This window comes from Polypterus senegalus, chromosome 2 (genome assembly GCF_016835505.1).
Source record: "Polypterus senegalus isolate Bchr_013 chromosome 2, ASM1683550v1, whole genome shotgun sequence".
Classification (NCBI taxonomy): Eukaryota; Metazoa; Chordata; class Cladistia; order Polypteriformes; family Polypteridae; genus Polypterus; species Polypterus senegalus.
The window spans coordinates 44,952,150-44,979,849 of NC_053155.1; the positions used below are offsets into that span (position 1 = coordinate 44,952,150).

General features: G+C 38.6%; 1 protein-coding gene across 7 annotated transcripts in view; it reads right to left on the reverse strand.

Moving 5' to 3' along the window:
* Nucleotides 1–4,635: 4,635 nt before the first annotated feature.
* rab9a (RAB9A, member RAS oncogene family) overlaps nt 4,636–27,700 on the reverse strand; it is a 92,326-nt gene continuing 69,261 nt past the window's right edge. For 5 of the 7 annotated variants that reach the window (XM_039743612.1, XM_039743616.1, XM_039743613.1 and 2 more), the window contains 2 exons: nt 8,591–8,621; nt 4,636–5,922 (listed from right to left, as the gene is read on the reverse strand). In XM_039743612.1, the coding sequence (XP_039599546.1) occupies nt 5,278–5,883 (606 nt within the window). In that variant the 5' untranslated portion in view covers nt 5,884–5,922; nt 8,591–8,621 and the 3' untranslated portion in view covers nt 4,636–5,277. The remainder of the gene's footprint in view (nt 5,923–8,590; nt 8,622–27,700) is intronic. The other 2 variants (XM_039743611.1, XM_039743610.1) reach the window with 1 other exon arrangement.

Sequence of the window (27,700 nt, forward strand, 5' to 3'; positions counted from 1 at the left end):
TTAGCCGGATGTAATAGTTGACGATTTGGCCTGATCCTGGATCTGTCGGTTTTTCGAAACTCTTGCTGGATGTGTTGTCATAGCAGCAGATCCAAATCCTCAAACCTGATCAGAGCAGGTCTGTTTTATGTAAACAAGGATTAGCTCACACACTTAATCGGTTTCCGTGCATGGAACTCATTCAATCATGGCTTCGCCGTTGAGCGAACAATTGATACGTGTGCAAATTATAAGAAGAGAATTTCATATAGAGAGGGTTTTGCGTGATCGACAAGATCCTTTATTGCTCCCGGAGGAAATTCTTTTCAAAAGATACCGCTTTAGCCGAGGGGGAATATTGTACCGCAAAGATTTATTAGCACCTTATAATCGAAGTCAAACTAGACGAAGTCGGGCTCTCACAACCACACAGACTATGCATTACTTTGGGTTTTTTTGCAAGCAGCACTTTTTTTATATATTGTAGGCGATGTGGAAAATCCATCTAAAAGTGGAGTTTGCCAGGCAATTCATAAAGTCTGTTTGGCTCTGAAATATTTCCTTCTGGTTTTCATAGTGTTTCCTGGAAACCTGCGTGTGCAGACAATAAAAGAGGCTTTTCATGTCATTGCAGGTACACAGGCAAAAACACCCACAGTTCCATAAAGAATCTCACAATCATCCTAATATTCTCCTTACCCAGGATTTCCAAATGTGATTGGGGCACATGGGAATGATCAGAGTGGAGTTTGATCAAACATTATTTGGAAAATGTACCTCTCCTCCTGATGAATACTGTAATCAGACACAGTGTCTTCATCAGATATTTGACCTTCGTCAATATCTCGTTGGTCAGACACAAGTTCTAGGGATATGACATTCCCTGCAACTGACCCAACAAAAAAAAATGCCCTCAGAAACCGGGCGGTGGGCATTTTGCGGGAGAGGCGACTCTTCGGCAGGGGTTAGGTCTGGACCGCGTGGACCTCCACCTGTTTTTTTTTTTTGCTTCTCTGCCTTCTTATTAGCTTTAAAATTAATGTTTTTTATATTATATATGATTCTTTATGTCAACAATTCTTTAAATAGTTATATTCCAATATTTACCAGTTTGAAGTATATTCTTGTACTTCACTTTAACCTGCTGCCATGTTCTCCTTGTGCTCACGTTTGATCTGGAATTATGACATATTAAATAATAATTAATCTGACACACAGGAAATGAAACACCGCATTCAGTAAGTACAATGTACACTACTTGGCGTTTAATTTGTCGGCCACTTTTTACCAGCCGTCTTTTCTGGTTTGGGCTGCTTTTGCAGTGTTACCCCTTGTGCATATTAAATCTTAAAATTCTTCATATCCTTCGAATAAAAGGTCCAAAGAAGAAGAAGAGCCCGTTCTTTGGTCATTTTGTTACAGCCTATCAAAGACTTGCTGATCATGTTTTCTAGACTCAATATATTATATATACGGGCTTTTCAATCAGCGTGGACGAGCGCATTCATCTCGGATGATTACATCCAGCTGGACTAATCTACTACATGGCTGCGTTTGAAAAGCTTCACCAGCATTAACTCATCCAAGAGGAGGCATCTGATCACGGATGATTTAAGCGACGTACGGAAAATACCCCCCTGGACTCTGCATTGTGCTGGAAACATTGCTTAGGGATTCTTGACTGCAGCACATAGTTGTGCAGATTTTTCCACTGTAATGCTATGAACAACCACCCCCGATACTCCAAAGGAACCCTACTGGTTTCAAATTTAGAGACAATGTGGTCATCAAAATAATCTCAACATTTGTAGGATCCATTATCCAGCTAAAATATCCACGATAAAAACTCATGGGTGGCAACAAGGCCCAGGAGCCTATGACTTTCAAATGGCACTCCATTGTCATCAAGGGGCCTAATATTGCCATAACCAGTCAGCCGGTTCTATCAAGACAAAGCAAGTCCGATTCATGAATTTATGCCAACCTGTAGCCCTACAATCTGCATGTTGCGTCACACCAGGTGCCATGTTTCAAATCTTTAATCGTCCAAGTCTTGGTGATCTGTAGACTCATCCTCTGGTTCTTGGGTGGAAGAAGTAGAATGCAACACGTTCTTCTGCTGCTGCAGCCCCGTTTGCTTCAAGATGGCGCACACCTTCCATTTAGAGATGCTACTGCTATAAAGAGTCGCTACTTGAATAGTTGTTGACCTTGATAGTTGAAATGAGTCTCGCTCAGTTACAAGGGGCTCTCTCCCCAAATGTTTTTCGTTCATCAGTGTGAGGAAATGCCTCCATGGCAGTAGCTTTGCTGTACTTTCTCCCTGAAGGTAGTGAATGAGGTGCCACAAAAGGGCACTTCAGAATGGAAGGATTACCCCTCTGGAGTGCATGGTTGGTGGGGTGGTCCTGTGCCAGGAGTGTGGGAGAATAAACTTAGACAGAGCCCACAAGTGATCTCTGTTTGCTTCTCCTGTGTCCGCCTCTCTCTCTGTGCTGCAGTGGTCCATGCTGCTATGGCACCAACAGGCACTCGGCCAGGACACACGCTGCAGCTCTTTGTCAGTGCTGTTTAATCTGAAGTGCCACACAAGCACACCATGCCAATCACCAGCCAATGAGGGGATGAAAGTCAGCGAAGGGCACTTGCACTGTTGTCTTCTTGGGTTAAACTACACTGTGCGTTTGCTTACAGCGGATCTCAAAAAAAAAAAAGGACGACAAACTGTATCTTGGCGGGCTGTGTGACGTCTGTTTAAAGCCTGCAGCAAGGAGTGTCATCGGATTCATTTACTGCGCTGGACTACATAAAGCGGGATTCTGCAATAATAGATGAATGTGGACATTTTGTGATTTGTTTTTTCCAATAATGCATTTTTAAAAAGTCACTTTTATCACCATTTACTATTAACTTCTTCACAAGCACACTGAACGTTTTTTCGGATTTATTTTGTGGTCCGTCTCCAATTACTGTTCCACTAGTTCTTGGTCCTGTGGCTGGACAGCTGTGTCCAAGCCGAGCAGGGCAGAGGGAACTGAAGCTTCCCCAGACCCCTAGGAATTGTCCCATGTTATTATTCTTTATTTTATTATAGACCCCTGTCTTTAATATTAGGTGGAAGTACAAGTAAATGTTGGATCTCTCCACACATTCTTATAAACCTAAAGCAATTCAGGGTGTTTTCTTTCTGCATGAGTTAATAATAATAAAAAAAAATTATATAGTGCCTGTCCCATGCTCCAGGTGCTTAATTTGCATTACAATCACTAAAGTATGAGCCAGCAATGTGATAGCCCCTCTGTAAAGGAAAACATTAAGTACTCTGTGGACCCAAAAATGCAGAACTACATAAAAATAATTACCATTAGTCATCAAAACACACCCTAATAAGGCATACAGCGCTTTACCTACTTTATCAGATCTCGTTTCACATTCAAAGGGCCAGACGGCCTTTTCATTGTTCTTGGGTGTTAATGATACCCAAGAATATGTGAGAGGACATGGGAGCAACACATCTGACAAGGTAAGTGAACCACACGTTCAGCTCACTGCTGCCTCCTGACCAACCCCACCCGTGGACAGTGAACAGCCCACCTTCAGCTGCAGAAAGAAGCAAAACTGAACCTTTAAAATAACCAATGTGTCTCGAAATATATGTTGGGAGAGCCATCTGAGACTGAAAATATAATGAAGGAAAAGTGAACATAGACAAAAATGTTATAGTCAGGTGAACTATTCTCAAAACATTCCCAAGTCCAGTAACAGAGTATTCCCAATTTGTTACTATACAACACTGAACGTACTCGGACAATCAGCTGAATCGGAGCACCAGCTGGTTAAAAGGCTTTGTGGGGTCAAGTGGCAAGCTAGAAGCGGACCCTGAACCAGCGGCCCAGTTGTTGTTTCGAGCCCAAACTGCCGTTGAGAATACCATCAGGGACTCCAAACCAAACAACAGCCACTGAATGGACAGACTGATGAGGCCCGTTAGCATTGTGTCACCTTGGTACCTGACTCTGCTTCACTACAGGTCGCTCTCTCTAAGATTTGTTTTATTGTCTGTTCAAAAGGTTCTGTTGTCCAGTTTTTAACTGTGCGCCTGCATCCTTACTATAGGACCTGACAGTTGAATGACTTGTGTCATGGTTCCTCTTGATGTTTGCTTTGATGGAATAAGTGACCAGTTCAGTCCTTGCCATGAGCCTCGCTGTGTGACCCTGAACAAACAACTTAACCTGCCAGGGCAGCATCTGCAGAAATACAGCAACAACTGAACCTGGCACTTACGTTAGATTTACTTGTGTGTCTGTGTATTTTGCAAGTCGTACAGTGTTACATCGGCCCTTCATGATGTGACCAAGTGATGTTAAGTTTAATCATGAAAAAAAACATCAAGTTGTTAACTTAGAGAGAAAAAAATAAAAACAATCAGTAACCCCTCCGCAGCTGTCCTTAGGAGAACCCCAGACACAGCTCAGCAAATTGTTTCAAAATCATTAAACATACAACAGTTGTTCCTTATAATTCTCTATAATTTACAATTATCTCAAATAGAAGAAAAAAAAGACCTTCATACATGATACAAATTGTCAGTCAGCCATGCAAGAGGCACAACCATGACACCTACCTGCTTCAGGAAAGAAAGAGTTAGAAGAATAGCGTTCAATCAGGCACCATGTTTAATAATTGGTTTAGATATCTGTTAGAGTTTTATACAATCAATTAAAGGAGATCACCATTTCGTTCATTTACAAGACTTGCATGAACAATTATTCACAGACCAAAAGAATGTAACTGTCAGTGTAAGGTTATCAATTTGCTCTTAATCTAACATATCTATTACAAAAACTGCAAATAGTGGTTATTTTCTTGTGGTACATAAAAGTGCATCTCTTTGAAAATCAAATTGCATAACGGGACTAAACTGGAAAGTGCTGCCTCTTTTAAAATGTATTACATTTGTTCTGTTTGGCACTTGTGCTAATTTTTCTTTCAGGTTTAGTTCTGTTTGGTAACTACAAGGTTTGTCCTCACACTGCTTTCGTTAAAATTAGAATTCTTTTTGCCAGCACTCTCAAGATTCACAGCAGTAGTTTGATTAATAGAGTTGTCAGTAATTGGTGGTACAGACTGCTAACTAGCAACACAGGGCTTTCTGACATTCTCCAGGCATATGCGATGGTATATCCACAAACCCAGAACAATCGGGAGAATTTTAGTTCTTCAGTGTGTATAATGTTAAGCTCTGTTTTTACTTCAAATTTCCAGGCCAAGCCATGACTGACTTTATGGGTACAATCAACAGCAAGAAGAACTTGGCTTGGGTTTCTTGTGCAGGTTTACAGTATCTGTAGGAATCAGATGGTCTGTCCTGTCCTCTGTGGCCAAGACTCTTCGGACTGCCTCCTCAAAAGCTACTGCCACATTAATGGCATCCTTTGCACTTGTTTCAAAATAGGGATGGTTCCCATTTTCTTTACACCATGCCTGGGCCTCCTCTTTTGATACCTGCCTCTCAGCAACATCTACTTTGTTACCTAGGACCACAAAAGGAAAGTTTTCTGGTTCCTTAACATCTGCATAATAGATGAACTCTTTTTTCCAGTTGTTGAGATTTTGAAAACTCTGGTTATCATCCACACTGAAAGTGAGAAGGCAGCAGTCAGAGCCACGATAAAAAGGAGTCCTGAGGCTTCGGAACCTCTCCTGACCAGCAGTGTCCCAAATCTGCATGGTGACAATGTGTCCATCTACTTCCAGCTCTTTGTTCAAGAACTCCACTCCAATGGTGTGAAACAGGTGGGTGTCAAATTTGTTAGTAACATATCTGTTCATGAGTGAGCTCTTGCCTACTCCTCCATCGCCCAACAGGATGACTTTTAATAAAGATGATTTTGTTGCCATACCTGCTGTGAAGAGATGTTTCCAGAAAACAAAGAAATCCTGTACGAGAATAACAAAAAAAAAGGTAAAAACATTAAAACCAAAAACATTTTACAAATGAAAAAATCTAGCACCTTTACACTTAACTCATAGAAAAGTGTAAAGTTTACTCCAAATTTACATTTTCACTCTATGTACACCTTGTTTATAAAGCGTATACCTTAAAGATTAATGTTAATAAGGAAATATTCTGCTTCTGTATGCATAGTACTTAGCTTTGAAAGGAGATCTGACAACATTTACATATAAATAAAACATCTCAAACAAGCTTAATCCAATTTATTGTTGCTAGGGGAACAGCCCATTCCAGCGGCAGGAACAAAGGAACTGCAGTACAAGGGGGAAACCAGGCCTGGGAGGAGAACCAATCCATCCTGGCACAGTGCTGTGAAAAAGTATTTTCTCCCTTTCTGATTTCTTATTTTTTGGCATGACTGTCACACTTAAATGTTTCAGATCATCAAACAAGTTTAAATATTAGACAAAGATAACCCAAGTAAACACAAAATGCAGTTTTTAAGTGATGATTTTATTAAGGAAAAAAAAAAAACTATCCAAACCTTCATGGCCCTATGTGGAAAAAGTAATTGCCCCTAAACCTAATAACTGGTTGTGCTATCCTTACTAGCAACAACTGTAATCAGGCATTTGCGATAACTGGCAAGGAGTCTTTCACATCGCTGTGGAAGAATTTTGGCCCACTCTTCTTTCACATTGGAGGGTTTCCGAGCAGGAATTGCTTTTTTAAAGTCATGCCACAGCATCTCAATTGGATTCAAGTCTGAACTTTGACTATGCCCCTCCAAAACCTTCATTTTGTTGTTTTTATTTTTTTTTAAGCCATTATCCTGCTGCAGAACCCAAGTGTGCTTCAGCTTCAGGATTTCTTTGGCACAGAGCAGAATTCATGGTTCCATCAATCACTTGGAACTCTGCCATGCATGCCATTTTTGCCCAGTCTCTTTCTTATGGTTGAGTCATGAACACTGACCATAACTGAGGCAAGTGAGGCCTGTAGTTATTTTTAGATGTTCCTCTGGTTTCTTTTGTGACTTCATGGATGAGTTATTGCTGCACTCTTGGGGTACTTTTTGTAGGCTGGCCACTCCTGGGAATGTTCACCATTGTTCTGCGTTCTCCATTTGTGGATAATGGCTCTCACCATGGTTCGCTGGAGTCCCAAAGCTTTAGAAATGGCTTTGTAACCTATTTCCAGACTGATAGATGTCAATTACTTTGTTTCTCATCTTTTCCTGAATTTCTTTAGATCGTGACATGATGTCTTCTTTTTTGGGGTATTTGGACCTACTTTACTTTGTCTGACAGGTTCTATTTAAGTGATCTCTTGATTCAAGAAGTCTTGACAGTAATCAGGCCTGGGTGTGACTATTGAAATTGAACTCAGTTTTCCAAAAAAAATGTGATTAACCACAGTTACTTCATGATTTAGCAAGGAGGGCAATTCCTTTTTCACAGAGGGCCATTTAGGTTTGGATAGCTTTTTCCTTAATAAATAAAATCATCACTTAAAAACTGCATTTTGTGTTTAATTTGGGTTATGTCTGTCTCATATTTAAATTTGTTTGATGATCTAAAACATTTAAGTATGACAAACATGCAAAAAATAAGAAATCAGGAAGGGGCAAATACTTTTTCACAGCACCATGCACACATGCTGTATGTGTACAGGTATTTATGAATCAGTCCTAGTTATTCATGAATTGTGTTCTCTGGTTTCAAAGTCAATATCTGTAACAGTATTTAGATGACATGGCATTACAAGAAGAAAGAGTCACACTTGTATTCTGTTTTAAATGAGATAGTTCCATAATTATAATGATCCATGGCCTGGAAAGCTGGGCTTTGGTAAGGAGACTAACCTCTGCAGAATAAAGCCAACAAATATGAAAAAAAGAATAAAAATAATCAGGAAGGTAATATTGTCTAAAATGAAATGTTCTTGATTCAAATATGCAAAAATGTATTTGGGGGTACCCAAAATTCCAAGAATTGTTTAAACAAACAAAAAAAAAAAGCCTTTATTATAAAATGTACAGCAATTCCCTTTCGGTCACTTTCAAAATATTCCCCTTGAGATTTAATACAGAAGTCCCACTGTTTCTCCCATTCCTGTTAAAAGTTCCTGTACTCATCTCTTTTGTTGCCATGTTTAGAACCATCTATGCTTTCTTCATGTTTTTCTTCCAACGTAGCCAATCTTCTTGCTTTGAATCTTACTTTTTATTTTAGGAACAAAATTAACTCACAAGGAGTGAGATCTGGTGAAGCAACAACCTCACTGTTTTTGGTCAAAAACTCTGACAGATGAGGTGTGTTGTCATGGTGAAAAATGATGATAGGCCAGAGTCTGCTGCTTTTGATGAACTATATCTTTCTAAAAAGTAGAAAATTTGTTTTTTCACTGACCTTTTACACAAGTTAGGTAGTCAACTGACAGCAACAGTTAAAATGTTTGGCATAGTGGTATAATCAACTGCTGTTTGAGCATTTGGATCAATATTAATGGCATTGCTAATGGTTTTCTATTTTTTTTTTCTATGGATTTTCTATTGGACTATATATTCTACACTGGGATTTCACACAAATATGATTTGGAAATTAGCGTCACTGTTAATATTTGAAATGATCGCACCAAATTAGATCTTACCTAATGGTCAATGCAAATCATCATTCAGTATCTGCAACAGAAAGAAAAGCATAACTTTTAGGAACAACATTGACAAAGTGAATTAATTCACAGTAAAATGAAGCTTTCTATCCAAAATGAAAAACAGAACAGAGAGCACTTATGCAGATTTAGGAAGATTCCCCTTGTAGCCATAAACTGTGGGGATTCTGCTTTGTATTGCTTATACTTTGCCAAATTAAATGCTATAAACCCAATATTGCAGAAAGGTGTCTTGAACAGCCTGTCACACAGCTATAAGACATCTTAGACAAAAGCAACCAAAACAATAATAAACATTTTTTCTAATACAAATGAAAGTTTACTGATTATTAAACCAAACACTCAATTCACAGAATGCTTTTATAAATGGCAGCTACGTTAGTGTTTTTGGTCGCAATATTTAAAAAGCTCAATGATATGGTACCAGCATTGGATGGAGGTGTTACCATTTGTTTACATTTCTTAATTTGCCAATATGACTTTTGTGAACTTATACTAACTAATATGGCTGAGGAGGCTAAATTAAAAATTAAATTTAGTTGTAAAATACAAATACATGATTTGTACAGGATTTGAGAGTACAGAAATGTGACCCATCAGCTCAGCTGTGACTTGTAATCTTTTTTTTTTTTTTTAACTTATAAAATATCTGAAAAAGGAAGTTACAAATTAAAAAGTAAGAATAATTGTCCATTCAACCACCCACCCATTTTCTAGTCAGCTTATCTAGGCGAGTACCCTGCTCCACATGGTGAGAGTAAGTAAACATTGAGACAAAGTGTGCCTAGTCTACAGTTTTATTCAAAATGAATGACCTTAGGGTTTCTAAACTGTCATACTGCACGGATATGTGAATGGTTCACCTCACATTTGAAGTACAAGGCACAGTTAACAATATGCTATGTATTGAAGGCACTACCCAGAAGCACATAATCACAGAGATACACAGTTAGTAGGGCCACTAAAACAGCATACATAATTGCTGAAAACAAATCATCAAACTTAAAAATTGTGTTGTTTGTTGTTATCTGGGTTTTTGTAATCAAGTAATCTTCACTAGCTTAGCAATAAAAATGTTACTAACATTAGGGAACTTTACTAGAAGCAAATTTTTCCAGGGACCGGGGGTTGGGGTTTGAGGATTCGGGGCGGGTTCGTAGGGCAGTTTTATACACAATTTACATTACATTTCTATTATTATTAAGTAGTTCGCAGAAGTTTGCAACCTGAAATTTTTCTCCTTTTTTTGCATATAACAAAGACATATGCATTGCATTTCTCATTCCAACAGATTGCACATCACAAACATTAACACTGTTATCGTTTTTTCGTGTCTGCCGTTTCTATAGGAGGGTGACAATGAGTTAAATTCCAATGGATGTTTTTCAAATGTAGCAAATAAGAAAAAGGTATCATTGAAAACTGCAGGAAACAAAAACAGCCAAAAAATTATGAGGAAAGTTCGAAGAAAGAAATTTTTTTTTTCCCCCCAATGTTTCTGTCTGGGGATCATTGTGCAAATGTGAACAACAAAGCTGCAACCACAGATCTAACTGCTCTGTGGATGATTCATTCAGGCATTTCAATGTCACTTCGTTGTAATCAAAGTATCTGCTGAATGTACTTCGTAGTAACAAGATTTCTATAGACTTGTGTCATATGGGGAAACTGTCAGGACCATAAAAATACTTCGTTGTAATACTCTCTCACCTCTCTCTGCGCCGCTGCAAAGCCCTGCCAGCCAAGCGTTCTCTCTCGGCCTGGCTGTCAGACGGCTGCGGCCTGGTAGTGGGCCGCGGACCGGGGGTTGGGGACCCCTGGTCTAAGTAAAATATAATTTTCTTGATATTGCATACTTCCCTCTCATATTCATAAGTAATTTTACCAACATATTAAATGTCATACTGCACAGAGATGAATATCCTCTTTACTGATGCTTTGTAAATGCCATTAACACCAAACAAAATCTGTTAAGGTCTTATTACATAACAGTAAATGAGCATAATAGATGCATTACTGCAGTACCTAAACTAAGGTGTTACCCATATTTATATTTAAATAAAAAGCTGCAAAGATAGATGCCTGACATTGTGAGTTAAAGCTGCAATCCAAAATAATGAAGCAAACCAAGAGGAATTCATACAAAAAGGTAAATAAAACTAGCAAAGCTGCCTTTTTGGACTTAGAATTTTATTATATTCCTGATCTTATTTATTCTAATTTGGCTTTGCAGGAAACTGGAGCCTATGCTGACAGCACTGAATGCAAGGCAGGAAATAGTCCTGGAGCAAGAACCACATGTTCAATTTGGAATCACCAATTAACTTTACATGAACGTCTTTGGGGATGGGGTGGAAAAATCAGAGTACCTGTAGGAAATCCAGTCAGTCACAGACAGAGAGTATGCAAATTACACACAGACCTGGAGGTATTTGAACCCAGGATGCTGGATCCATAAATTAGCAGTGCTAACCTCATTATGACAGAACATGGACTGCAGAAATTAACGAACCATTAGATATAGTGATCATAATATAGGTAATACAGTGTTGCTGTAGAACAAATATACAAGAGCTAAACTTTTAAAGACAATTTTAGTAAAACATTTTAATAAACAAACTGGGCATGGACTTTTAATTAGATAGCATGAACTTTTAATTATCCCAAAATATAGGCGCATCATTCAATTTAAAACAAATCCTCAATGAATGCATAATGAATTAAAAAAAAAACTGCCTAAGAAAAGTTGTTTTATTATACATGCAAGTCAAATAACTCTACTGCTAATGCTAGGGATTATGAATTTATAAGGGAAATAATCCAAATTATTTTTCCGAAATCATCTTTTGTAAAGTATCTGAAAATATCTGAATAAATTACATGGAATATTAATAAAGCACAAAATCATTCAGCGATTACAGATTGATAAGCACTGGTGAAATTAAATTAATTTTAAGGTCTAGATAATATTTATCCATAATTGCTCAAGCAGCCTGGAGATCAGTTATCTGCCTTTTTTTTCTTAGTAGATTTAATGAAATGAACAATACAAACCTCCACTCTGCTCATGCCCTATTTTATTTGGTGGTCTTTACTCTTAAAAGAACAGAGCACTGTGGAAATGGTTCAAGTTTCAGCCAAATTGAAAATCACACTGTTAGGTTAACTGACGACTCTCAATTTGCCCTGTGCTTGTATGAGTGGGCATGTTTATGAGTTACATCTGTGGCATATTGGTGCCCCCCATGAATCTGAAGTACATTAAGTGGATTTAAAAATGTGTTTTGATTATCTTTGAAGCCCATTTGAACAAGCAATTTGCTTTTCTTCTGTTCCTATGCTACTAAGTGGAAGCATTGTTTAGTAATGGAGGAGTGTAAGAAACCAACTATTACTCACAGCCTAGTAATTTCTATGTATTTTCCTCCCTTTATTACTTTTACAGGAATACATTACAATACCTATAGTGCAGAACAATTTAGCATACAATAAGCAATATGATATTTCTTATCAAATTCAACATCATCCACACAATTTCCATGTATTTTAATAATTTGTCAGGGATAGTAAACCCAGACTGCTCATCAGATTTGCGTGGCAGATAAAGTACAATCAAGCAAATTATACACAAGAGGATCAGGAGAAAAATCAGAGTTGGGCAAGTATGTAGCAGATGAAGTTTAATGTAAATAAAGTGTTTCACACAGTAGGTAAAAATGTATCTAATTAAACAATGTGGAGGAGCTGAAACATGAGACAAACGTAAAATTACATTTCCCCCACCTGCAATGTCCAAATTTGGGTTGCAGGTGATCAAAGCTCAAGGGAGGAAAAGGTCCTGGAGACGTCCATTATGGGGCCCACTCATGCATACATCCACACTAAGCAATTTGGAATTAGAAATCAACCAAACTTAGCATGTTTTGTGGGATGTGGGAAAACAGCATCAGAAATAATGTAGAGCAAAAGGCAAAAATGCTCTCAAATTAAACAAATTCACCCCTTAAAGGATTACGCTTTTTTTTTATTGGTTATTTTTCCATCATTGTGGCTTTGAGATGGCAGCGCAAGAAGAATTTTTCTGCAGTGGGTTCCACAGCACTGAACCCAGTCTATCCTTGGAGATAATGCTACCAACTGGACTCAACCCGTTGCTATATACAACCAGGTAATGTACTTTTGAAATTTGTAAAGGCTAACACAGTGGTAAACACAAGTCAAGGAAGATTATGCTTAAGCTGTGTAGCTCACTTATAATGCATCATCTACAATATTGTATGCAGTTTTATTCTCCATTTTTTAATAAAAACAATGCTATAAAAAGTTCCAAGGAAAATCTATTATATTGATCCTGGGACTGAGGGGTAAAAGCTATTAGGAGCAATTGAAGTAATTGAATATTTTCAGGGGGGTTTTGCACTTTTAAATATGCATATGAATATTTGAAATTCATATCTGAATGCTGAGGCCTTACTAAAATCATATTGTTCTGTTATTGTTGTTTAATTAAGTACTACATATATGTTGCATATATTACAGATGTACATTCCATAAATCAAGGGACAACGTTGTAGCATTCTTTAGTTCTTTCAGCTAAAAGCTGTAGCAAAACAGTAAAACACACTTGTTTATGCATTACACTGTGTGCACAATTATTAGGCAAGTGAGTATTTTGACCATATCATCATTTTTATGCGTATATTCCAACTCCAAGCTGTATTAACTTGAATGCTTATTGGATTTAAGCACGTCAGGTGATGTGTATTTGTGTAATGAGGGAGGGTGTGGCCTAAGGAGATCAACACCCTATATCAAGGTGTGCAGAATTATTAAGCAGCTAGTTTTCCTCAGGCAAAATGGGCCAAAAAAGAGATTTAACTGACTCTGAAAAGTCAAAAATTGTAATAAGTCTTTCAGAGGGATGCAGCACTTTTGGAATTGCTAAGATATTGGTGTGTGATCACAGAACCAAACATTTTGTTGCAAATAGTCAACAGGGTCGCAAGAAACGTGTTGAGAACAAAAGACACAAATTAGCTGCCAAAGATTTGAGAAGAATCAAACGTGAAGCTACCAGGAACCCATTATCCTCCAGTACTTTCATATTCCAGAGCTGCAACCTACCTGGAGTGCCCAGAAGTACAAGGTGTTCAGTGCTCAAAGACATGGCCAAGGTAAGGAGGGCTGAAACCCAACCACCACTGAACAAGAAACATAAGTTGAAACGTCAAAACTGGGCCAAGAAATATCTGAAGACAGATTTTTTTCAAAGGTTTTATGGACCGATGAGATGAGAGTGACTCTTGATGGACCAGATGGATGGACCTGTGGATCAGTAATGGGCACAGAGCTCCACTATAACGTGGAGGTGGGGTACTGGTATGAGCTGGTATTTTTAAAGATGAGCTAGTTGGACCTTTTTGCATTGAAGATGAACTCAACATCAACACCCAAACCTACTGCCAGTTTTTCGAAGACACTTTCTTCAAACAGTGATACAGGAAAAAGACCATGATTTTTATGCAGGCCAATGCTCCATCACTTGCATCGAAGTTCTCCACTGCGTGGCCAGCCAGTAAAGGCCTTAAAGATGAAGGAAAATGACATGGCCCCCCTTCCTCATCTGACCTAAACCCTATCGAGAACTTGTGGGCACTTCTTAAACGCTAGATTTACGGGGGAGAAAAACAATACACCTCTCTGAAGAGTGTCTGGGAGGCTGTAGTCACTGCTCCACAAAAAGCTGATCGTCAACAGATCAAGAAACTGACAGACTCCATGAATGGAAAGGCTTATGACTGTTATTGGAAAGAAGGGTGGATATATTGGTCATTGATTGATTGATTGATTTTTTTTGAAATGTCACAGAGGTTTATTTGTAAATTTTGAGGTGTTTGTTTATTATTCTCACTATAACAGATGAAAATAAACAAGTGAGATGGGAAAATTTTCATTTTTCCTTTAGTTGCATAATAAATCTGCACACTAATAGTTGCCTAATAATTGTGCGCACATATGTATTCCCCTGATGATGTTCACACTCACATTTCCGTTGTGAAACATTCAGGTTTCAGGTTTATTAACATTTGGATTGACTGATAGCACTGTGTTTGTTCCATATTAAAATTAATCCTCAAAAATACAACTTGCCTAATAATTCTGCACTCCCTGTAGTCACAACAGAATCACAGCAGACCGCACATCTGTGTCAGAACATTTCATAATTTAATCCGTGAAAATCTTGCTGGCTGCTCAATGAGTTTAATGTGATTATGCAAATGGAGCCATGTTAAGCTACACAAACTTTATTCAAGGACAGGTGTTACAGTAATTTAAAGCTAATCTTTGTCATATTGAAGATGACACACTCAGTTTTACTGTTTTGTTTATAAGTGAAACCGATCATAGTGTCGTAAATACAGGTTGCCTCCCAGTTTAAAAGCCTAGCCTGTTGACAGGCCTGCTATCTTTTGAGGGTTAAAGATGTGAATGAACATTTGCAAGAAATGTTAATATACAGTGGTGTGAAGAACTATTTGCCCAATTCCTGATTTCTTATTCTTTTGCACGTTTGTCACACAAAATCTTTCTGATCATCAAACACATTTAACCATTAGTCAAATATAACACAAGTAAACAGAAAATGCAGTTTTTAAATGATGGTTTTTATTATTTAGGGAGAAAAAAATCCAAACCTACATGGCCCTGTGTGAAAAGTAATTGCCCCCTTGTTAAAAAAAATAACCTAACTGTGGTGTATCACACCTGAGTTCAATTTCTGTAGCCACCCCCAGGCCTGATTACTGCCACACCTGTTTCAATCAAGAAATCACTTAAATAGGAGCTGCCTGACACAGAGAAGTAGACCAAAAGCACCTCAAAAGCAAGACATCATGCCAAGATCCAAAGAAATTCAGGAACAAATGAGAACAGAAGTAATTGAGATCTATCAGTCTGGTAAAGGTTATAAAGCCATTTCTAAAGCTTTGGGACTCCAGCGAACCACAGTGAGAGCCGTTATCCACAAATGGCAAAGACATGGAACAGTGGTGAACCTTCCCAGGAGTGGCCGGCCGACCAAAATTACCCCAAGAGCGCAGAGACGACTCATCCGAGAGGTCACAAAAGACCCCAGGACAATGTCTAAAGAACTGCAGGCCTCACTTGCCTCAATTAAGGTCAGTGTTCACGACTCCACCATAAAAAAGAGACTGGGCAAAAACGGCCTGCATGGCAGATTTCCAAGACGCAAACCACTGTTAAGCAAAAAGAACATTAGGGCTCGTCTCAATTTTGCTAAGAAACATCTCAATGATTGCCAAGACTTTTGGGAAAATACCTTGTGGACTGAATTTTTTATTTTTAATAAATTTGCAAAAATCTCAAGTAAACTGTTTTCACGTTGTCATGGGGTGTTGTGTGTAGAATTCTGAGGAAAAAATGAATTTAATCCATTTTGGAATAAGGCTATAACATAACAAAATGTGGAAAAAGTGATGCGTTGTGAATACTTTCCGGATGCACTGTATAATGATTTGGGTCATATAAAGGGAATTCTATAAAGTGTGATGCGGATCGACTTTTAAGTTATGCAGCACAAGCTGTTCCACAATGAAACACTTTCTAACACAGGTGTGCCTTGAAATATTGAGACACTGCTGTATATTTTAGGGTGATTGTTTTAAAGTAATGCTTACATTAAAACTGGAGTAGATCTTACCTAAAAAATATTTTACAGTTTAAACATAGCAGACACATATTTCACAAGATACAAAACTTGAAGCTGCATTCTAGCATGCAGGCTAACCTGTTCCTCCTTTTAAAGTACCCACTAAATTAAATTCCTCCAATATTTTTCTACATTGACTCAACTAAAATGGAAAAACCGCCAAAACTATGCGGCTGCAATACAGCTTTGTAGGCAATCTGGCAAATAAAGTGTAAAATCCTGACGAAAAAGGCAAGGTGATACCATTAACATGTTCCTTTTTTTCTCAGCTAATGTTTGCAGAGCAGTTTTCCCTCGCAAATGTGCACTGTCCCAGCAAGTCGCCTTTCAGTGCCAACTGTTTCTGGAAAATGCACGAGGATACTGATTAGATGTCAGGAAGCTGCAGTGTATATTTTTCAAAAGTGCAGTTTTTTTTAATTCTGGACGTCTGATAATCCTAATTCATATGATTATTGTTAATAATTTTATGATTGTTAATTTACCTCTGTGGCAGTTGAATGTGGTTTTGCAGCCACATACGAATTTTCTTCATAAACCTCCAGCAATGAAGCAGCAACATCTCTGAGTGCAAATCTTTTTCTCTTGTGGTTCGCTGTTCCTCTTTGCATCTCCTTCATCAGGTGACTTCTTCACCAGTTGTTTGTCAAGTGTTTTTGGTATCTCGGTCACAAAATTGATCCTTGTACCATGGATCAAGAACAGTAGATTGATAGTACAGTGGCTCGGAGAATGTACCACTGAAGCATTTTGTGACAGTCTCCAAAAGTGTGATTTTCGCCGTCTGAACTCCAGAATCTGTCTTGTCACATTTGCTAAGCAGCCTTTTAAGCGCTTCAACAGACGGAATAACATCCGCAATTATAAATGAATGCATGCTTATGTCGGCATGTCCTGCTGAAGCATTCTTGCTGGGGTACCAAGGTCTGTTTGCGTTTCTCTCAGCCGTGTGCTTGAAATGAGTAACTATTCGCCTCCCAATGGCAAAACAGTCGGAGATGTTTCTCTGGCTCAATAAGCCTTCATTGACAGCAAGCTACAAAGTGTTAGCCATGCAGCTTAAACTTTTAATGCCTCTTTCTTCCATAGCATTTGCCATATTGCGAGCGCTGTCACGAAGCACAATGTGCACATTACTTTTTTTTTTTTATAATATTCCACTTCGTTAACATGGAATCGAAAGCTTGTGCAATTAAAGTTGCAGAATGAGGACTCTTTTTGCCTCAAAATTTTCGTCAATCCAGTGTGCCATTAGACTCAACATACTCATGGGGCTGACTTCTGAGCTCCACATATCTGTAGTAAAGCTAATGCTGGTGACATTGTTTCTTAAAAGCTTGTGGATATGTGTAGCAGTCACATCATATAATGTAGGCAGTGAGACATCTGCAAAGTATCCCTGGCTTGGAAGAATGTACCGAGGTTCTGAATGATATAGTAGCTGGCAAAATCCCTCGTCCTCATCTTGTGGGGAAAAAGGTTGTCTTGAGGAAACGTCTTCAACTTCTGAAGGGTTTGCTGTATGAGGCTACCGCTAGCATCTGATTTAATTTTTGTTTTTGTAGTATTAGTTGCTAAAAATTCCGTGTATAATTCGTTACGGTGGTTCTTCAGATGGGTAATTAGAATTAAATCTTTCAGTATCACAAATTTAAAGTCTCCTCGTATTTACTAATTTTTCAAGGCAGACCAGATAGCAACTATGTTGTCTTCATTTTTCACAGAAAAATATGACCACACGGCTGACATGTTGCTTTACTAACGATATCTGCCCAATGAGTAAACAATGCGTGTAGTGCTCCAATCTGCCTCAACAAACAATGAAACCAGCATTTAATTATTTAGTGATCTGACAACATTGATAAGCCGAATTATATCGGTTGGCAGTATTGGTTTAAAAGTATACATCTGACTGATTTCGATGTCGTCATTTTCAACGAATATCGGCCGATAACAATACAGTTTCTGATATATCTTGCATCTCTAATAACAAATGAGGAGTGCGGGAAATGGAATGAGCACTGGTATTGCAACTCTAGTTAAGTATTTTCACAGTGATTAAAAGGGAACTCCTGCAAGTTATATAATTGTTATTTTTTTTGAACAATTAGGGGAATTTTTGTGTCCCCACCTCGTACAACATCTCCAGTTTATGTTCAAGTGTACATGATAAACAGTTCCATTTACCTATAGTTCTGCATGTTACTAAATGTGCAAAATATGTACTAAAACTAGTAAATTACCCTTCACCAATCTGAATCGATGTTCTTGTTGAAGAACTAATTTAAATGTTAGACTTGGCTTATGACCTATTACCTGTTTAATAACTATCATTATACTTTATAACCTCCAACTGTTTAAACTAAAAAGATCCCACTACTTCACATCTTCCCTCAAAGCTAAAACACCTCAGTCCAGCAATAACTAAAGTAGTTCTTCTATTGACTTCATGCATCAGTGCTTGCAGATGTCTTCAGACCTCAAAATGGACATTCAAGTATCTCATATTAAAATATGCATATCTTCTAGTGCTGCAATAACTAACCAATATCATCAAGAAAAACAAATCATTTCATTAACCAAGAGTAATGTTAATCACAATTTGAAGAATGGAAGAGATGGGGGGATGCAAATCGGGTCAAAGACCAAAAAACCTCTAAAGTGTGGAGTCATTTCAACTTCACATCTGGTAAGAAATTCCTATTTTGCAAGATTTTAAAAAAAATAGGTCGCTTGGTACAGAAGGACAACTGTGAGCAACTGAAATGTAGAAAACACATTAGAATAATGGAGAATTCTTTCTTGTTCACAATCTATACTAATAAAAGGCAAAGGACTGACTGACTGACTCACTCACCAACTTCCCGTGTAGGTAGAAGGCTGAAATTTGGCAAGCTCATTCCTTACAGCTTACTTACAAAAGTTAGGCAGGTTTCATTTCGAAATTCTACGCGTAACGGTCATAACTGAATCCTACTTACGTACATATATACGTCCATAGCCTGCAGCTCGGTGCCGTGAGGCGGTTTGCGTCCTCCATCAGCACGCCTCCCATGTAATTGACTGCCTGCCCATATAAGGCCGTCCGTCGCTCTGGTCTCTTGATTCCCTTCCTTTGATGCATGTACTCCGAGCGGCTCACGTGAACTGACTGTGAACGCAGTACGCAAAAATCAAGCAAAAGCTCCACAGAGCGCTGAACAAAAAACGCATTACACAATTGAGAAGGCAGCAATAGAATAAGCGAGTGACGCATACAAGCATATTCATAAGTGCAGCTACTGAGGAAACAAAGCACACGGTGGAAAAAGTAAATGTCCAGGTAAAGGAAAACAGTGTAAACGAAGATGAGATGGTCAGGGATAGAATAGTGTTTGGCACAAACTCAGCGAAGGTGCAAGAGAAATTTTTTAAGTGCCAGGTCTGAGCTAACATTAAATAAAGCCGTGGACATCGCAATATCGCACGAGATATTCGCGAGATACAAGTTTAATGAGAAGACGCAGGGTATAACGAGACTTTTGATCACTTCGTAACAGAGTTAAAATTGATGGTGAAGGACTGTGCTTATGCAAACAAAGATAAGATGGTCAGGGATAGAATAGTCTTTGGCACAAACTCAGCGAAAGTGCGAGAGAGCCTTTTAAGTGCCGGGTCTGAGCAAACATTAAATAAAGCCATGGACATTGCAAGATCGCACGAGATAGCACAAGTACAGCGGAGAACCTTTGATGTATGCACTCCGAGCGGCTCACGTCAACTGACTGTGAACGCAGTACGCACACAAAAAGCAAGAGCTCCAAAGAGCGCTGAAGAAAAAACGCATTACACAATTGAGAAGGCAGCAAAAGAATATGAAGCGAGTGACGCATACAAGCATACTCATAAGTGCAGGTACTGCAGAAACAAAGCACAAAAAGTCAATGTCCAGCTAAAGGAAGACAGTGTAAAAAATGTGGTAAATTGAACCAATTTGCTAAAGTTTGCAGGACTGGGAAAGGTAAACCCGTGCATGCAGTGTGTGATGTATCAGATAAAGAGGAAGACGAGCTGTTTATTGATGCAGTAAGAAAGGAACAACCCTCTGAATCTGAACAAGCCTTTGTAGACATATCAACAGGAAAGCAAGGTGTAAAGTTTAACTTTAAGTTCATAGACACGCTGTCGCTAAATATTCGCGGGCAAATCCACAACTTAATACCTTAATGCCTGTTAATTACATTGACAATCATGTTACGTTATTTTTAAAACGTTTCCTTTTCTTTTTCATAACTTCTTTAACACACCACTTCTCCGCTGCGCAGCGCGGGTATTTTGCTAGTTGAGAATAATTCCAAAGCACTCTCCTCAGGGACAGTTTCTTCTGTTTATTACAGCAATTCAAAATCCCCATCTGACGGTGCAGAATCCAAGTTGTCAACAATATGCAAAATTTCCATTCCAGTATTTTTGTGTACGACATGACCTGTGACTGCATTCATCTTGAGGTCTTTCCTGCCATCTAGTGGATAAAACTCAAACAATGCACACTCAGAAGTTTCTTGCGATAATACACTTTCAGGGTGCGAATGATTCCCAAATCCAATGGCTGAAGCACTGCTGTGCAATTGCAAACATTATCTAAATGTGGAAGCATGTTGTGGGCAGCACAGTTATCAATCATCAATCAATCATCCTTTTCTTCTTCTTGTTTGTCTGTTGCCGGGGCAGGGCAAAAACAGGCTCATAGTGCTGCAATGAAACGACACAGAAGTAGGCATGTGCGATATACATTGTTTACGATTATATTTTAACTGCTGTTTTAACGATGTGCAAGATTAAATTAGAGTATGTAACTCGCTTTGCAAAAAAAAACAAAAAACAGTTAATTCACTAATGCAACTGTATAGACCACTGAGCGTGCGCAAAGCAAGTTGCATAGGCGTGCACGTCTAGCAAGCCGCAAGTTAGCGTCGTTCCCTGCCTCAAAATGATAAAACAGCCTCGCCATCTACGTTGTCAGAGTTTAATGCCAGACGTGGTTCATTCTCACTCGCATGGTAGGGGTTTGGTTGTGATGTTGCTCAAAAGATGGTAATCTGCAAACTATGTGGTAAATCGGTTGGCGTTAAAGACAGCTCGACAACTAACTTGTTTCACCATTTGCGAACTAACCACCGCACAGAATACGAGTGTGTGTGTGCGCCTCTCTCTCATGCACCTCTGTGTGCGTCCCCTCTCTCTCTCTCTCGCGTGCGCCTCCCTCCCTCCCTCTCTCTCGCCTGTGCGTGCGTCCCTCTCTCTCTCTCTCTTGCTTACTGGCTCGCTGCACAGGAAATGCACAGGGAGAGACTGAACATGTACAAACCGAAAGGGAAACTGGCTTGTTCGTATACCGAATGTGTGGTTGTGAACCGAGGCAAAAGTTTGGCAAAGCTTTTTGGTCGTAAACCGAGTTGTACATGTACCAAGACGTTCGTGAACCGAAGTTCCACTGTGTATGGGTTCAAAAATACCAGTTGTTTTGTCTGCACAGTTTTGCTGCAGTTCAGGCATGATTTACACTTCATGCAGTGACTAAGTTTGTCAGAGGATGGTGCAAAAAACAACTGCAGTTTAATAAGTGGTTTTAGTTAATCTGCTCTAGCTTGAAGGATATGTGCCAACACAAACTTGTGGATGAAGGTGATGAAATACTTCTTATAACAATACCCCTTTACACTAGTCAGTATTCCTATTCTCCTATATCTACTGTATAAATGTCTTGTTCCAATAAATGTCAACAGTCTAAGGTTTAATTACACTGGCAGTACTCATCTACCCTTTGGACTAACTACAATAATACTTTAAAATTTTACTGTACCATATTATGTAACTTAATATTGTACTTTGCAGTTTCCTGCCAACCATGCATACACACATTATGTACATAATTTTATAAGTCACTCTGAAAAAATGTGCCTTCTGAATCTATACTAATAAAAGGCAAAGCCCTCACTCACTCACTCATCACTAATTCTCCAACTTCCCGTGTAGGTAGAAGGCTGAAATTTGGCAGGCTCATTCCTTACAGCTTACTTACAAAAGTTGGGCAGGTTTCATTTCGAAATTCTACACCTAATGGTCATAACTGGAAGGTATTTTTCTCCATTAACTGTAATAGAGTTGAGCTGGAAAGACGTGGGGGGCGGAGTTTCGTGTGACATCATCACGTCTCCCACGTAATCACGTGAACTGACTGTCAACGCAGTGCGTAGAAAACCAGGAAGACCTCCAAAAAGCGCTTAAGAAAACATGCATTATATAATTGAGAAGGCAGCGAAACAATAAGAAGCGAGCGAGTGACATATACTACCATATTCATGAGTGCTGCTACTTCGGAAAGAAAGCAAGGTGTAAACCTAAAGTTTAAATTAAGTTCATAGACAGGCTACCGCTGGCGTTTCACATGCCCACAGGTAATGCGGGATACAAGTTTAATGAGAGGGCGGGATATAAGCGAGAGTTTTGATCACTTTGTAACTAAGTTAAAATTGTAGGTGAAGGGGTGTGCTTATGCAAATTCGAGACTGTGTTTGTGGGGGATTGACAGTTAAGGCGGGTGGGGGAGTCACGTCATCATCTCCCCTCCCATTTACCTCATTTCGCTCTGAGCTGAGCTCGCGCTACGCCGTCTTCCGAAGCAACTTCATCACACTGCCACCAAATACTCACAGAAAAATCCACAAGTTAATACACACGCTGTCTCTAGAGTTTCTCCACACTGAATCCTCCAGACACTACTTACAAAAGGTGACACTGACAATTGTGTTACGTTATTTTTAAAATCTTTCCTTTTCTTAGCACAAGCACAGCTGAGAAGCTTCGATGCATGTGCTCCATAACGCGTTAAAAAATAATGCATTTAATCACACTTTGCATTACAAGCAAAGGGAGCTTTTGTCAATGCATGATTTCCTGGTACACCGATTACATTGATCAGCATCCCGATTCATTTTACCCTCGCACCACCTTAGTTTGAGAAGAAGTATGAAAAATATGAGGTTAACACAGAAAAACAGATCACCAATTCAAGCTTTATGAATAATCGATTAGCCATCAATAATTGTTTTGGTAAAGCCATCCTCCTTCCATTTTATAATTTTTCCGCCACTAGCCATGATTAAATGAACGGTAAAAAAGTAAGAGCAAAGCGAGGTTGACTTATTTAGGCAGGCATATATATGACAGCAACACTCATGACAATGTCAATCATGTTACGTTATTATTAAAATGTTTCCTTTTCTTTTCATTACTTCTTTAACACACTACTTCTCGCTCTGGTAGCGGGTATTTTGAGATATATATATATATATATATATATATATATATATATATATATATATATATAGATATAGATATATAGATAGAGATATATAGATAGATATATATCTATCTATCTATATCTATCTATATATCTATCTATATATAGATATCTATATATCTATATCTATATCTATATATATCTCTATATCTATATCTATATCTATATATATCTATATCTATATCTATATATATCTATATCTATATCTATATCTATATACAGTGGTGTGAAAAACTATTTGCCCCCTTCCTGATTTCTTATTCTTTTGCATGTTTGTCACACAAAATGTTTCTGATCATCAAACACATTTAACCATTAGTCAAATATAACACAAGTAAACACAAAATGCAGTTTTTAAATGATGGTGTTTATGATTTAGGGAGATAAAAAATCCAAACCTACATGGCCCTGTGTGAAAAAGTAATTGCCCCCTGAACCTAATAACTAGTTGGGCCTCCCTTAGCAGCAATAACTGCAATCAAGCGTTTGCGATAACTTGCAATGAGTCTTTTACAGCGCTCTGGAGGAATTTTGGCCTACTCATCTTTGCAGAATTGTTGTAATTCAGCTTTATTTGAGGGTTTTCTAGCATGAACCGCCTTTTTAAGGTGCATCTCAATTGGATTCAGGTCAGGACTTTGACTAGGCCACTCCAAAGTCTTCATTTTTTTTTTCTTCAGCCATTCAGAGGTGGATTTGCTGGTGTGTTTTGGGTCATTGTCCTGTTGCAGCACCCAAGATCGTTTCAGCTTGAGTTGACGAACAGATGGCCGGACATTCTCCTTCAGGATTTTTTGGTAGACAGTAGAATTCATGGTTCCATCTATCACAGCAAGCCTTCCAGGTCCTGAAGCAGCAAAACAACCCCAGACCATCACACTACCACCACCATATTTTACTGTTGGTATGATGTTCTTTTTCTGAAATGCAGTGTTCCTTTTACGCCAGATGTAACGGGACATTTGCCTTCCAAAAAGTTCAACTTTTGTCTCATCAGTCCACAAGGTATTTTCCCAAAAGTCTTGGCAATCATTGAGATGTTTCTTAGCAAAACTGAGACGAGCCCTAATGTTCTTTTTGCTTAACAGTGATTTGCGTCTTGGAAATCTGCCATGCAGGCCGTTTTTGCCCGGTCTCTTTCTTATGGTGGAGCCGTGAACACTGACCTTAATTGAGGCAAGTGAGGCCTGCAGTTCTTTAGACGTTGTCCTGGGGTCTTTGTGACCTCTCGGATGAGTCGTCTCTGCGCTCTTGGGGTAATTTTGGTCGGCCGGCCACTCCTGGGAAGGTTCACCACTGTTCCATGTTTTTGCCATTTGTGGATAATGGCTCTCACTGTGGTTCGCTGGAGTCCCAAAGCTTCAGAAATGGCTTTATAACCTTTACCAGACTGATAGATCTCAATTACTTCTGTTCTCATTTGTTCCTGAATTTCTTTGGCTCTTGGCATGATGTCTAGCTTTTGAGGTGCTTTTGGTCGACTTCTCTGTGTCAGGCAGCTCCTATTGAAGTGATTTCTTGACTGAAACAGGCAGGTGTGGCAGTAATCAGGCCTGGGGGTGGCTACGGAAATTGAACTCAGGTGTGATACACCACAGTTAGGTTATTTTTGAACAAGGGGCAATTACTTTTCACACAGGGCCATGTAGGTTTGGATTTTTTTTCTCCCTAAATAATAAAAACCATCATTTAAAAACTGCATTTTGTGTTTACTTGTGTTATATTTGACTAATGGTTAAATGTGTTTGATGATCAGAAACATTTTGTGTGACAAACATGCAAAAGAATAAGAAATCAGGAAGGGGCAAATAGTTTTTCACACCACTGTATATATATATATATATATATATATATATATATATATATATATATATATATATATATATATATATATATATATATATATATATATATATATATATATATATATATATGAATGACCTCCAAAGAGCACTGAGACTTTTGATGATATGAACGTGTCTGCAAAAACTGGGGTCTCCTGCCTAACAAAAGTCGAGCAGCAAGCGCGCGTGCATAGCTGTGCCGGCCTTTGAGACGCTGACTGCGCTTCTGCCTTAAGTCAAAGTGAGCACTTTTCATTTTTCATCCTCCCCTGTGCTATAGCCCAGACAAGTGCAAACACGGGACCCCTTTTCTATACCACGGCAAAATAATATTAAGGCGATTCACACTTTCTTTTGCACGTATACGATTATGAGGTGCTCAGCTCGGATTATGAAGACACGCACAGGAGTGGAGGACTGACAGTGCCATCACAGCCGATTAATGGCGCAGACTTCTCACCAGTCTACACAAGACCCACGCGACTGTCCCCAAAAGGCGATCATAACGCCAGCGAACACATCTCTCTATACTATATAAAAGAAAAGGCAACTTTCCTTTCTTTACACCTTTTTTCCTTTTATCCCAAACCAAAGCCTTTCTCTCTTAACACTGCAGAGGACACAAAACTAATTTTCTTTAAATGCCGGTAAGGCACATTACCAGAGGCACAAATTTGAACGTTCACATAGAAAATGTAATTTCAATGTACCTGTACTTCTTAAAACGTTAATGTTTTACTGTTTAATAACTTATAGACTATAATGTATTATTTTTCCCTTGCACTCAGTGACCAAACCTATACACACACACACACACATATATAATTTGTGTGTGTGTATGTATGTATGTGTGTGTGTTTATATATATGATGTAGATAGGTATGTATATATGTATATATGTATATATATATATATATATATATATATGTAGATAGGTATGTGTGTGTGTGTGTGTGTGTGTGTGTGTGTATATATATGACAGCAGCAATCCAAGCTGTGAGAAAACAGTAAAAAGGAGGCGTGTCAGACGTCGTGGTACATTTTCTGATGCAGCTACCGAAAACAACTTTGTGACGCTGCCGCCAAATACACAAAACAATTACTTTGACAATCATGTTACATTATTTTTAAAATGTTTCCTTTTCTTTCTCTTTCCTTCTTTAACACACTACTTCTCCGCTGCCAAGCGCGGGTATATATATATATATATATATATATATATATATATATATATATATATATAGATAGATATGAGAACAACACTCATATCAATGACAAAACAATTACATTAACAACCATGTTACGTTATTTTTAAAATTTTTCCTTTTCTTTTTCGTACCTTCTTTAACACACTACTTCTCCACTGCGAAGCGCAGGTATTCTGCTAGTAATAACTAAGAATCATTCCTTAAAAACGTCCTGCTGTTCCATTTGTCAATCTATAGTATATGCAAGTATGACTGACTAATTGAGATGCAACAATACCAACACTGGTATACTAACTTTTTGTACAATACAGTGCTCATGTATTTGTACTCACTCATAAAAATTCACAGATAATGATACTAATAACATGCACACGCAACCTAATTAAGTAACTCAAAACTAAATAGAAGCATGACCACGGCAAAAATGCAACTGGCAGTGTATAGCATCAACCAACATTGCAGCAGACTCTAGCAAAGAGAGAAAAATGTTGAACAATAAACCCCAGGCTGCGAAAATAATAGAAGCTCTTGCCCAGCATATTATTCTTCATAACAGACCACCGTCGGTTGTTAACGTCGGACTTTGGCGCGTCAAGTACAACATGAATTACAGCATTGTCAGCAGATTATTGCACTACACAACGACTTTCAGCTTCACCACTGACATTTGAAGGAGCAACATTTGTCCAGTGTCTATCATTAGCTTAACTGCACAATGGACAGATTGGAATATCCCTCTCCCTTACAGGCCAGGCAATAGCAGATGCATTTCAAGAAATGACTGGCATTTAGGCCATTCAGAAAATTTATGTACACATTGTGGTCTGAGACAATGGCAAAAATTTGTTAAAATGCATTGAGGACACTAAACTCCAAGCTTTTCTGTGTTGCTCATACACTCCGGCTGGCAGACGCAGAGGGCATTTTTGTACAGTGAAGTGTTGCTGATGCTGTGACAGTTGGCTG